At 27.4% G+C, this 14287-nt stretch overlaps 2 protein-coding genes across 2 annotated transcripts; both read right to left on the reverse strand.

Annotated features, from left to right (window-relative positions):
- Window positions 1-10227: 10227 nt before the first annotated feature.
- On the reverse strand, window positions 10228-12788 carry OCT59_020457 (uncharacterized protein). The gene has a single exon (XM_025321983.2). The coding sequence runs from the start codon at window positions 12486-12488 to the stop codon at window positions 10719-10721; it is 1770 nt and encodes a 589-aa protein (XP_025167440.2). The 5' UTR covers window positions 12489-12788; the 3' UTR covers window positions 10228-10718.
- A 640-nt stretch (window positions 12789-13428) lies between these two features.
- Window positions 13429-13776, reverse strand: OCT59_020458 (uncharacterized protein; the record flags this gene model as incomplete). Its single annotated transcript, XM_066149199.1, has 1 exon — window positions 13429-13776. The coding sequence occupies one exon, from the start codon at window positions 13774-13776 to the stop codon at window positions 13429-13431; it is 348 nt and encodes a 115-aa protein (XP_065990135.1).
- Window positions 13777-14287: the final 511 nt, after the last annotated feature.

Genomic DNA, 14287 nt, shown 5'->3' on the forward strand with positions numbered 1-14287 from the left:
ATCTTTTTTTATTTAATAATATTTTTTTTCGGCCTTTTTAGACCATATCTTTTTTTTTAATAATATTTTTTTTTTAATCTCCTTTTTTTGAGACTGGATCTTTTTTTTCAGTCTTTTTTTAGATTGGAACATTTTTTGATATTTTTTTTTTTATTTCTTTTTGTTATACCGGATTTTTTTTAATATTTTTAAAAAAACCGAGATTTTAATAATTTTTCTTTACAATTTTTTAAAACTGAATCTTTAATATTTCTCATCCTGGTTTTTTTCTCTTTATAATAATCTATACAAATATGTTTTTATATTATTTCTTTTTATGTATAGATATTAGTATCATTATTATTTATTTCGTCCTTTAGGCTTAGATCTAGATCAGTGATTGGACCTTTAACGTACAATTATTTTTTATTTTCTAGAATCCATAGAAACAATAAATTTCACTAAACTCAACAATACTACATGGTTAATTTTACTAATAATATTAACAATTTACTTTAATAATTCGTTTTTATAGTTTTTATAGATAAAAACAACTAAAGAAAGAAAATTCACAGGTTAGACTGACGCACTGACACTGCAATCAAACAGTAAGTATGATTTTTATTTTAATAATTTTCTTTTCTATTTTTCTTGTTCACTTCTTAGGTTTGGATCGGCGATACAATCAAAATAAAATATTTTTTAAAATTGAATAAATATACTTTGTTTGATTTTTTTAGTTAGAATAAGTATATTTTTTTTTTACTTAAAATAAAAAAAAACGTGTTAATATTATAAGATCATAATTTATCTAAATATAAAACAAAAATAGTATATTGGTTTAAAAATCATTTAATCCTGTTGCAACGCAACAGGTTGCAGCTAGTACAAAACTAAAGTAAAAGTAAGGATGCCCCGTAATGTGATGAAAACATACTAAAGTTAGAACTGTCCAACAAGAAAAGCGCCCACACACTAAAAAAAAAGTGACATACTTTTCTTTCAGAATATAAGCGAGATCGCTTCATCTTATTCAAAATTTGTAAAAAAAAAAAAGAAAAACTGCCTTGGGAATGACAAAAATAATGTCTATATAAGAATTAATTTTTGTAATGAAGGATAAACTACTTATGATAGTTCATCAGTAACTTGACTTGCAGCAGCTTAGATCGTGTTATTAATGTCTTACTTTTAAGATAAATATTTGAATTACTAATGAATTTGAATTGCATTTGAAAAAGACGAAAATCAAACATTAATTAAGATATTAAAAGAAAGCTCAATTTCAATAATTTATGAAAACAATGTTACCACGAGTTTCAACTAATCTTTTGAATAATTTATGTACTTTAGAACAATCTTTTTTGCACTAATTCCATATGCCTAATTTACATTGTGCGTCTTTTATCACCGTTTTCTGCTACATTTAATACTAATTAAAAGTACCATTTTCTCTATTATTCAGTCATTATTTAGATAATTCAAATGACATTATTAAAATTAAAATTAAGAAAAATAAACTTTAGAAAAATTTTAGAAACTTTTCTTAACCAAATCATACTAAAACAGATATCGTAAACTGAATACTTTGGTGAAATTGCGGTGCAGTACTAGTACAATACGTTATAAATCACTAGTAATAAATAATTGGGCAATAATTAAATTTACGTTATACTAATTCTGAAGCTTTTGCATAAAAATTCAAAACTATTTTTACTTTGTATTAGATGTTTCAATATATACAGTGGGTATGTGGTATTTTTAAGTAATAAAACTACTACACTTGTGCATTGTAGCATAAATCTATAACATTAATTTCTGACTTAATCATTTTTCATTAAAGTTTAAACAAATAACAAATAACAAAATTAATAAACTTGATAAATGCTAAAATTATAACCTCTTATTTAGTAAGTCACAATCATAACATATTCAATGTAATTTTTATATAACACTTTTTACTAATATATCTTAAATATCTATGAGTCGTAGATGTTTTTATAATGAAATGGTTTTTCCATTTTACGACGTAATTTTAGCATTTTGATTAAATGAAAAGACTTTGTTGCTAACTCAAAGAAGAATTTATAACTAAATATCATATCTCATGTAAATAATATATAACGAAGAAAGATATATGAGTCTTGTAGCGTAATGTAATTTAATTTGCAAATTTTAAAAATAATATTTGTATATTAAAAATTTTAGAAAGAATGAATTTATATAACAAAAGATGTGTTAATGAACAGTTTCGAATACCAAGGCCAAGTACAGTTTAAAGGAAAAGCTCACTCAATAAAACAATTCTTTTCCTGTATTGAACGCTTATCTTGTAATACTAATGGTTATTAGATGATAATATAGAAGAAGTGGATGTGATATTAGCGTGTTTGGACATTCTTGATCACAATAGTTTATAACAGAATAGAATAAGATGTTGCATTTGATTACGTTGTTTCCTTTTTTCCTTTTGGAAAATAGAAATATTTTATTAATAATAGCGTGATACAACACAAAAACATGCTTTATTCCGCAGTGTTGGCAAATGACCTTGAAATGACCTTGAAATGACCTTTAAATGACCTGATTACGTCATGATTTTACTATGAATATATCACGTGATCATATACGAAAAAAGTGAAATGACCTCAAAATTTGCCAACACTGTTATTCCGTGATTTACTAATTTATTCCAATATCATTCTATTACTTTCACTTTACATTTTCATATTACGCTATTAATAAATTATGCTTAAAATATAAAATGATTGTTTTTATAGTCACATGATTCTATATTACACAATGTAAAATTAGTTGATATTTTAAAATCTGAATTTGATATTAGGTCTAATATAAAAGCTTAAGAAAAGTATAATTAAAAGCTTAGCTGACTAATCAAATGATCGCTTGATAAATGGAATGATGTGGCACTACTCATCATTGTCATGTGATAAATAAATATAAAAATCAGATATTTTTTAATTTGTCATGTTCATGTTAATTGCTTTTGCATTATTGCTTTAAAACATTTGTGTAAAAAAATAAAAATATTATAAATATTTTCATTTATCATTCATATTATTTGCTTTAAAAAAAAACTACACAGCTGTCATGTCTCAAATAAAACCATTCGTCACTACAAGAAATTACAAAGGACAAAAAAACTGTATCCATTAAGGGTCAGATATTATCTAATATTTTAGGGGGAGGGGTAACTAAAGATTTTATGTTACATATAATACTATATAAGGAATTATATATATAATATATCTTACCTTGGGGTAAGCTCTTATATTAAAGTGATATTAGGTAATATCTGACAGTGCCCTAAGTATATTTCTTTATACAGCAAGTCCTTTCCTTTAGGTTGCCTTTGTGAGGTCACTCTTTTTGATGCATTGAAATGGCATGGATTCATGGAGTGATTCCACTTTAAGTGATTTGCTTGTAGGCTGCAAGGGACATACAACCTAGAGAAAATAAGTTTATTTATTCTGGAAGAGGAATCAGTTATGTGCCATCTTATTATTAAAAGAAACAGAGAAAATATCTTTACAGTATTTAATGAGCACTTTTATTAACAAGCTTCTATTTATTTAAGATAACAAGGAAATTGAAATAGATAACCAAGAAGAAGCAAGTGCGATATTATATCATTTGATGAATATGTTAATGATTTGGGAATTTGATACACAAGTTCCAGGTTGGTTACAAAAGCAATGAAAAAACATAAATCATTAACTTCACAAACTCTCACAACTGAAAGAATAAAACTCAAATTTTCAAAAGAGTAAGTGCTTATTAATAAACACTAGTCTATTTTGTTGTTGATGTTATTGAACCTAATCAATTTATTATTGGTGGCATATTATTGATGTGTCAGATCTGAAGATTGTCTCAAGACTTCCTTTCTGAAACAAAACTAAATTCCAAGATTTCATTTACTTCTAATATTGAAAATTCTGTAGATGATTGGACTGTACTTAGAACTACAGCTGAGAGATGTCTTCAGTTTCTTAGTAAGGTAAATTATGATGATAAAATATTTTGATTTTTAATTATTTTGTTTACCTACACTGTTGATTTCTAGCTGGACAGCAATGAACTTCATAAAATTGGAGAACTAGTAAAACCAAAGGAATTTTTGACAATGATGACAAGAATCTGTAGTTACTTCTATTGAAGAAAATGATTACTTAGACAAAGATATCAGTTACATTTTGGAATTAATTCAATTTATGTGTTAATTTGATAGTTCTCACTTTATCAAACAGATTTTCAGATTGCATACTAATCTCCTGTTTTCTACTATTCTGTGGAATATGTTTGATATATCTATGATTATATTATTATTTGTCCATTATTTCAAACATATGTAAGTATGGTTACTACAGATGGTGGCCTAAATGATCTGGCCATTTTTTAATGCAAAAAGATTTACATACATATTATATATTAGAGATAAAATTTTAAGTTAAATATAATCATTACATTTTTATTTATTAATTTAAATAAAAATTTAATAATAAATTCTATCTCTATTTGCAATAATGGCTGCATCAATACTGAGATAGTATGCTATTAATTGGTTTTTAATAATATTCTAGAAAAATATTTTTTCCATGTGATTTCAATATTCTTCCTAAGTACTTTTAACATAAAATTTAATAAGTTATAGTAAGTATAATATTGCATAAGTCTTATATAACAATATTTTTTATAATTATAGGTTCTATGCAAATGTAATTATTATGCAAGTTTTTGGAGCTTTGTAAGTTCATATAATTTAAATTTAAAAATGATCTAGTGATTAGATTTTCATGATTTTAGATTTATTATATTTGTCTCATTAAGAGGATTAGAATTATAATAATTTTGCATTTGTAGAATTCAATCTTTGGCATGTAATTACACTTTAAAGTCTAAACATTGAATTTAAACATTTTCTACAATATCTTTTGTTTTTAATAATTGGATTTTCATAATTTTTAGCTCATTAGATTCGCCTCATTGAGAGGATTCAGATGGTGGTAAATTCATGATTATCTGATCGATATTGACTGAATTAGAATATTTTTAATCTTATAAATTTTTTGTTGTGTAATTGTAAAAATTCATGCAGTAAATGGTTCCATATTTCCAAAAAAATTCTGAAATAATACGAAAGAATTGAAGTATGGAAATTTATTTATTGTCATTATTAATACAAAATTAGAAGTATTTTATATCATATCAACATGTAATGATCTGTGTAATTTAGGCAAAATAAACTGGCCAGATCATTTAGGCCACCATCTGTATATTAGCAGTTATTCTTATATTTAGTTTATTCACAGCTTTTATTATACATTAACTATAATTTGATTAGATGTAAACTGTTAAAAAAAGGAATTCCACAATGAAAAAATTCTGAAAGAGATATTAACATATTTATTAAATGACATATATTTCATATTTTGAAGATATTCTTGACTGTCACTTGTAGGTTTATTATCATTCTAAGTGTATTTATAGATGATAATAATACTAATTATTTTTTTCAATTAAGTAATGGAGATATGATCTCAAGAGCATCCAGAGATAAATGAAGTAGTACAGTAGCTACTTTGGATAATGCAGAAGGATTCCAATATTAATTGGATATTTACAGTATAGATAAACTTTTTGTTATCTATCTCAGAATTTATTTATTATTAACAGAAGTTACAAGAAACATGAATTAGGCAAAGATTCACTATGGGATCAAGAATTTTCTGTATGTGAATCAAAAATATGGTGATATGAAGGATATTCTCAAGATCAGAAAACACTCTGTGATATGCATAAAACCTTGTAAAAGTGATCATAATGGAGAGTAGTAGATCACTTTCAAAAGAGGTTTTGCATACTTATACAAAACTTTACATGTCTGGATTTGTTTAAAATCCTTTTTTGTCTGTGCTATTCTCATTATTTACATGAAAGCTGAATTCTACTTATCATTTATCATTTGAGTTGGCAAAATTTAATATTTTTATTATATATAATGAACTTGGTGAAGCCATTAAAATTGTGTGAATTATGTTACAAATTAAGTTTGGATAGAATTTAATCATTTTGAATTGCTCAACTTCTAGAATATAAATCAGTTTTATTCACCACCTGTATTTTTGTTAATTATTACATACAGAAGTTGCTACATTCTACTATTTCTCAATTCAAGCTTATAAAGAGAAGGCAGAAAAAGAAAATTTTATCTCTGAAAAGTGGTTATAATTTATGAGTGGTAATAGTAGTAGAGAGTACCAAACACCAAAAAAATCAATGAAATCATGTAAAAAAACACTATGATAAATGACATGTCATTTTCTTGCATGAAGTAACAAAATTAATTATTATTATTATTATTAAATATATTAATATAATAGTCAGTTAGGCTTCTGTTTAATTTACAAAATGACAAATAATAAATCTCTTGCTTATGTGCAGTATATCTTATTAGTAATAATTATAATAAATGCATAGTATGAAGTGGTACTTAAGTGATTATTCGTTGCATAACTTTATTCTTTTAGGATATTACTTTCATAATAAAGTTAAATTTAAACAAAAATAAATAAAAGTTTTCATATTTTTAAATGAAAAAGTAAAATCTATTTAATTTACTTCATGAATAGTGTGAAAATAAAGTAGTTGAAATAATAGGACTTTTTATCAAAGAAATGGGTGCAACTTACAAAATCATGCATATCAAGTTCCCTCTAAACATTAAAACATGACAAGCAAACCATGTTAATTCTTTCTAGTCATAAAAAAGAGGGCTCCAATTATATTATAGCAGACATTGGCGGAATTCATGAAAAACGATAACTGATAACTTGATCATTGTGGACTGTAGAGAGAAAAATAGACGTATTAAATTTCCAAGATGAGTAATGAGCTGTATTGTATTTACAAACACTGATTTTTTTTTTAATAAGTTAACCGCATGAGCATTTCTTCATCTACACAAAGTGTACAAAGTCTCACTACCAATCGCTAAAACAAGATAAGTCCAAAATTTCTTTGCATAATTTGTTTTCTAGCAATGTTATTTATCCTGAAGACTCCATTTTTCTATTACAGGGAGTCAGATGCTGGAGCAATTTATTATGCATGTAAAAGTAAAAAGGTTAATGAAAATGAGCACGTCTTTATCACTCCATCTATTTCTGGTGCGACATTCTTTGAGTTTGCTTGACTTTGAAACATCACAATACAACAAAAATAATAAGTAAAAAAGCGGTAGTGAGTAACAATAGTAAATATTTTTATGGGAACTTTCTGTTTCAAATCTCAAGAATAGTTATGCACAATAGGCATAATACACATTAAAATAATACTAGTGAAAAAAATTGATAACTTCAAGAGAGCAACGATAATTGAAATTCGAGGGTATAGTTGTGCTTGCGGTAGGTTAATCCATATATCACTTCACGGTTACGTGACTTTATAAGGTATTCTATTTTGGATGTATTAAGCATATTTTTTGCTTCAATATGTACTATCATAATTACCCATCAAAGGAATAACCACATTTCCATATTTCTTCATGTTTACTCTTTTTGGAAATTCGGATTGAATTCGTAGAACAATATTTTACAGAAGTATATTTCTATCGTGTGTGATAACATGATCGTATCCTATCGATCTAACAATCCTACTCTATCGCCATATACTGTATTTATGATATTTCAATAGTAAGCTAAAAAGTTAATATTACATACATCAGTAGATAAATGTAGATTTTTATTGATTGTGTCCGAGATGTTTCATGTAATTGACTTAGCGTGTAATTAATTTGACAGCAATAAAGTAATATAAGTGATATAATCGAATTGCTCTGTAATTATATCAGATAAAAAAATAACTTATATTTAGCAGTTTTTTTATCAAATGAACATGGTTAAGGGGTTAAGGGTTCGGTATATTAATTACATCGTCCCCACATATGTTTTTTTTTACTTCATTCCAAAAAAAAAAAAAATCTTTCCAATATTTTTTCTAACTTTGCTTGAAAATATCCGTTAGAGAGCCAGAATTGACTTTTTATAATTTATATCATTATAAATACTATAAAAATCACTTTATTGTTGTACATAAAATGGATCCCGAACCGAAGGAAGGTACTCAAGCACTATTTACAGTATTGGAATTCTTCTCTGGCTATTTCTTGTATTTCAAATAAACTTTAAAGAGGCATAATGTAATAAAGCTTATAATGAAAAACTACCATATTATATCAAAAAATTATTGAGCATTATTTATTTATTTAAATAAATTTTTACTAATATTTTATTTTTCCCTTTAAAAAATTTAATACTTTGTGAAGTAATAATCAGATATTATAATTATATAAAAAATAAATTAATTATACGGTTTGCATTTGTGGAATTATTTATCTTAATATATAATATTAAAAAGAAAGTATTTTTATTAAGTTTTGTCAATTTCAGAAATATTAATAAATGCTTAAAATTTAATATATAGATAGGATGTATGTATATTTTCTTTGAATATATATCATATATTTTCGTAGTGGATCACGTAATATTATCAAAATTGATCGTCACATAATCATCCTTGTTAACATTTATTATTTTAGTTTTAGCTAGTTGTTACAGTTGTTAAAAGCTATAATCAAGTTTAAATGACCTATATTTAATTAAAGTTAAAATGTAAATTTTTTTGTTTTTATTTTTGTTTTATATTTGTTTTCTTTTTTTTTATGTATGTTTGTAGTTCTCCCCCTTTTATCTTTCACGTCCAGATATTCACCCTCCTTTTATTATAGTTTTTAAACTTTTAATAACATCCAAGATATTTTATGTAGCAATCATTTCTTCATCTACTCATCGATCATTTTTTGTTTATTATTACCTTGCCTTTACCACCAGGTGGATGTTGTCCTCGACGTGTAGATTAGCTTAAACCTAGCGTTACAGTACCAGAATCTATGATTCTTACAGCTACTATTTAATCCGCACTGTTATGTAAAAATAAAATTAAAAATAAAAATATCACACGTATAGTATATAACTTTAATTGACTAAATAAAACATCATACATTCAATATCTGAATAAAATGAAAGCTTTCCTTTATCTTTACTGCCTGTTTCCATCTCAGACGTTTCTTTGAAACGCTAGAACTGTTACTACAATCACTACAACGTGGAATGCTACTCTCGTAACATCCAAATTTTCACCATTCACATGTAATTCAATCAATTCAATCGTTATATTTTATAACAAAATAAACTATTTAATGCACTTAAACAATATTTGTGAAAAAAATGCAACACGAAAAATTTTTAACATACGAAATTTTTGAATGAGTGACCGGGTTGTTAAAGTTAAACTTTAATGTTAAAGTCATTATGTCAGGCTAAAAAATTTTTTGCTTAAAGATAAAACTCAGGTGGCCGGGTCACACTAGGTCAATTTTAGATAAGGGAATACACAAACATACACACCACCCACCACATATGCAACCCACACTCCCAACCTACATACCTAAAAGAATATGTAAACAAAGGGAACTGTATCTAAGCTAATAAAGAGAAGATACTCTTGGTTCATCTAATGAGTTACTTATCAAATAATTATTTAACCATGTTCAAAGTTATTTAATCGAAAATAAAAGAAGACCTAAAGTAAAAGAGAAGAGAATGAGACTTCCACGTCCAGAGAGACGCCTAAAAAAAGAAGAAGAAAATCAAACGGTTAGTAGTGTTCGTTAATATAAAAAAAAACAATGTAATGCAGTAATATACCTAGTAAATTTATTAATTGTGGGGCGCAGTATTATATTTAAAATTAGTATATAAAAATTTAGTATTTTTAAATTGTATCCCGTTATAAAATTAGCGTCCGAAATTGACGTTAAACTAGTAGATTATTAAAATCAAGTGATTTGAAATATCAGGTGACTAATTTGTAGATCATGACGTTAATATTAAAATTATCAGGTTTCACCATTAAGGAGGTAATGACGATCATTATGGGTAGAAGTAAACAAAGGTTTTAAAGATAATCTTATGGAAAGGTTAGATTTTATAAAGATAATCTTATGGAAATTTTGAAGTTAAAATCCATAATTTAAATCATAAAATTAGTGAAACGTAAACAAATATAAATATTAGGAATAATGTGACCACCCCAAAGATAAGTTACAATTGAAGAGTTTTTTTTTTTTTTTTTTTTTTTAAAACTGTAATGCATCTTTATTAGGATTTATAGTCAAATAACTTATCCTAAATTACAGGATACTTAGAGCCGACCGTGCTAAACATGTGACAACCCTATAACAGAGTAATCGAACAAAACAAAAAGAAACATTACAGAAAATTAATAAAATAAATATACTACCTGAAAATAAAATGCCTAAAGCTAGCAAACTATACTATTTGTGAAACCTAACTATATTGAATTCTAAATTTTAAAGTGTAGGATTAAAGATGAAATGTGTAATAACGTTCAGGTCTGCCATGTGCAGCTTCAAAAGATGAGTCCCAACGGTCCCACACCCAAACAGTTTATTCCACCAAATCCCCCTTATACCTACAAAAAATAAAAGTTAGTATTCTAAACTAAGTTGAACAAGTTGAAATAAAATACATTTTTGTTGTGAATTTTTGTTATCGGAATCTTTTTTACGTGAATCACGTGACTTCGATTAAAAATATAATTCATTTCTCCTCATAAGTCTCTTTCTTCTCTCTTCACTTCTTTTTGTTGTTCTTCTTCTTCTTCTTTTTCTTTCCACTATTCTCCTTTGATGGTGATGCCTTAGGTTCTACTTCTTTTTCCTCTATCTCTTCCTCTTCTGTGTCTTCTTCAATTCCGTAAATTGCCGATGGTGAAAAAGATATCAATTGCTCTCTTTGCCTCTGCTCCTTAACCATTTCAGTGAAAGCTTTGTTTCTTTCTTCTTCATCTTCTATCTCGCTCCATTTACTCGGCGATTCCAGAATTGGTCTCTTTTCTCCAATTTTCTTTTCATCTTGGTATCGGTTTTCATTCTCCAATCTTTGTTTAAAATTATCGTTCATGGTTGTATATTCCTGGAATATTTTTGTTTTTTCCGCTAATCTGATAATTTTTTGTCCTAAATGGAAAAAATTATTTTTCTCCATTGCCCAATCTTTAGCTTTCTCCATTGAATCAATCTTATTCTCCTTGCTCACTAAACGCAGGGCCTCTGTATTAATTCTTTCCCATTCCATTGCGTTGGACATTTGATCGAAGACATCTTTCACTTCCATTAATTTGTCGACTAAACTACCATTGTGGGTTGATTCTTGATACTGAACATATTTGATTTTATTCGTTGTTCTGTAATCTTTTATGATATCAACCGCTTCTTCAGGCGCTACGTTATCTTTCTTCAATTGTTGCCCCTTGTTTTCTGAAGTGTCTTTATGATCTGGAGTATTCTCTTCTCCTACTCTCCATTTTTTGATCATCTCGACAACTTCGTTTTCGTCTGGTATTTTGCTAATCCTTAGTGGCTTATCCGCTTTTGATGGATGTAATAAGCTTTCTTTTCGTGAGGCGAAGTTCCCTAATTCTCTATAAATTCTCTCCGGTGGTGTGATAGGTGTCTTCGGTTCACTTGCCAGCCGTGTAGGAGAACTCGTCCTGTTTTCCATAGCTATAACCTTTTCTTGGACTATCTTCTCTTGTGCTTTCATCACCCTGGTCCTTGCATCACCGTCTTTATATATCGTCTTCTTGTTTCTCACAAGCCAAACTCTATTGGTATCTCCTTGTATGCATGAATCCTCCACTGCTTCTTCCATTTCTTTGAGGTTCTTAAAATATCCAATCACTTTCCAATTTTTTGTGATTTTGATAATTTTGATGAAAGCCGTCTTGGAAGTTTGTTGCAGTTTTTTCGTGAAGTCGTATGTATTTCCCTTCTTTATAGATTCCATTTCCTCATTAGTTAGGTCTCTCACAGTCTGCCATTGGTCCCGCTCTTGTCGTCCTTTCAAACCTAGTTTCGCGTCGTACCATCTGATAAAGTTTTTGCTAATACAAATACCAAAATGTCCATCCAAGAACATTTTTTCAAAGTTTTCGTTCAAAGCGATTTTTGCCTTAACGGTTTTGTATTTGTATTGTCCTCGAATTTGCAGTCTGTAAACCGTTCCTATCTTCATCAGATTTGTCCTTACGTCATCCTCGCTCCAATATTTTGGTATATCGTAGAAAAATATGTCACGTGCCTCCTTGACCTGCTGATCATTACTGGTATTTTCAGGTAAAACTGGTATCTCTAAGATTTCTTCCCATTTTCTCCTATTTGATGTCGATCTGCCTTTATTGGATTTCTTCAGCTGATCGATTTCTTTGTTGATATCAGGCTTAACCTTTTTTAGCTCTGATCTCGTTTTCTCTACTTCTTGTGAAATTTTCCTTATGTGCTCATTTTTCTGTGATATTATTCGTTCCTGTGTTTTCTCCAACTTGCCTTTCTTATCCATCATGTGATCTTTCCTCCACAGTTCTTCTCGCAGCTTTGAATTTTCCCATGAGAGTCTTTTTATTTCGTCTATATAGACGTCGAAAGATGTTGCTGAACACTTTAAAACTATTTCTTGTATAGTTTCTTTTCTGCGTACAGCGTCATTCCGTATTGACTCCAGGAAGTTCTGTTCTGTTTTACTGAGACTAAAGTCTCTTCGTGCTCTTTCTTGGCCTTTTACCGTAGTTCGTGAGTCCGCACTAGAAAAATTTTTTGTTTCTTTTAGAAACCTATATCTATATTCTGTAAATTTGTATGCTGACTCCATTTTTGAGGTTTTTTATTTGGATTTTATTAATAAAAAGGCTTGTAAAAGACGTTTTTCCTTCTGCTAAAAATTTGGGCAGAATGATCATCAGAAAGAGTCCCCCCAGTTACAATTGAAGAGTCATAAATCGAAGAAAATGGAATTTTAATATAATTTATATACTTATTATTTAACATTATTAAACCAAGCATATTATTGTATTTATTTATATTATTAATAAAGAGTTATTTTGTTAATATATAAGGTGGCAACGTGATTTATCACGGGCTTAGATATTACAACAAACTACCCCAAGAACATCCCAAAAAATTCTGCGTAAATCATGTGATCATCACATATCACATGATTGAGATTAAAAGAATTATGTAATTTATATAAAAAAAATTCTGATATTCAAAAAAATCAAAGTATTTTATTATGAAACTTTTAAAGAAAACCTTTATTACTCTATTACTTTTAAAAAAGAAAATATTTCATAAATTTATTAATTTACTGCCTATCTACAAAATAAATCACTTCCGTTTATTATGATCTTTCCAAGTGCATGGATTTGTAATCTGTCTTTCATACTTATTATTAATTCTTTTTTTGCAAATTATACCATGAAAGTTTTTCCCAACCACATAAATATTTATTATATTGTTGTTGATGATGTGGAATTAAACGAGTAAGAAGAATATAAATTAGACATGGTCGAATAAATTTTTGAAACATTGCAATTAAAATCTACTCTACTAGTTAAATATTCATTAGTGTTGATTTCTAAAATTCTTTCAAATAGTTGTTTTGACATTTCTTCTAGAGTTAAAAGTCCTACCTCTGTGTTAGATTGATTAGATTGTTTATATTGCAAAGTAGCTTTATGACGACATATATTACAAGTTTTAATTTGCTGAGTATTTTCATTAATGAAAGCTTCTAGAGGTAAATTTTTTTGACATTTTTTACATTTTTGTAAATTACCAGTAGTTACAATATCCATATTGAAAGTGGAAAAGCGAAACTTTAATAAAAGTTTATTTAATTTATGAAAATTACGTAACTCTTTAATCTCAATCATGTGATATGTGATGATCACATGATTTACGCAGAATTTTTTGGGTAGTTGTTACAACAACCAATCTTTTTTTTTACTTGCCGGTAAACGAACCTATTGGGAATTTGGGATATAGAACTGTACTTGAAAATGATCTACAATTACGTACGTAGCTAATAATTAGTACAACAAAATAATAAATAAGGAGTATTTGTATAATATATAGGTAATGGATAGCATAAAAAAATATGTATAATAGTACATTAAAGTAAGAACAAATTGCAAATCTTCATAGATATTATTAAAAATTCTTCCGTGCAGACATAGTTTGTTTCTGTGCCAATAATATCATATTAAGCCGATTTTTTAAATCTGTCGACGTATTTCTTGAATAAATTTTTAATATTTTTATCATAGGATTACCAATCAACTTCTTTGTTGTTTTGCACAAAATAAA

This window comes from Rhizophagus irregularis, chromosome 3, assembly GCF_026210795.1.
Source record: "Rhizophagus irregularis chromosome 3, complete sequence".
NCBI classification, from domain to species: Eukaryota; Fungi; Glomeromycota; class Glomeromycetes; order Glomerales; family Glomeraceae; genus Rhizophagus; species Rhizophagus irregularis.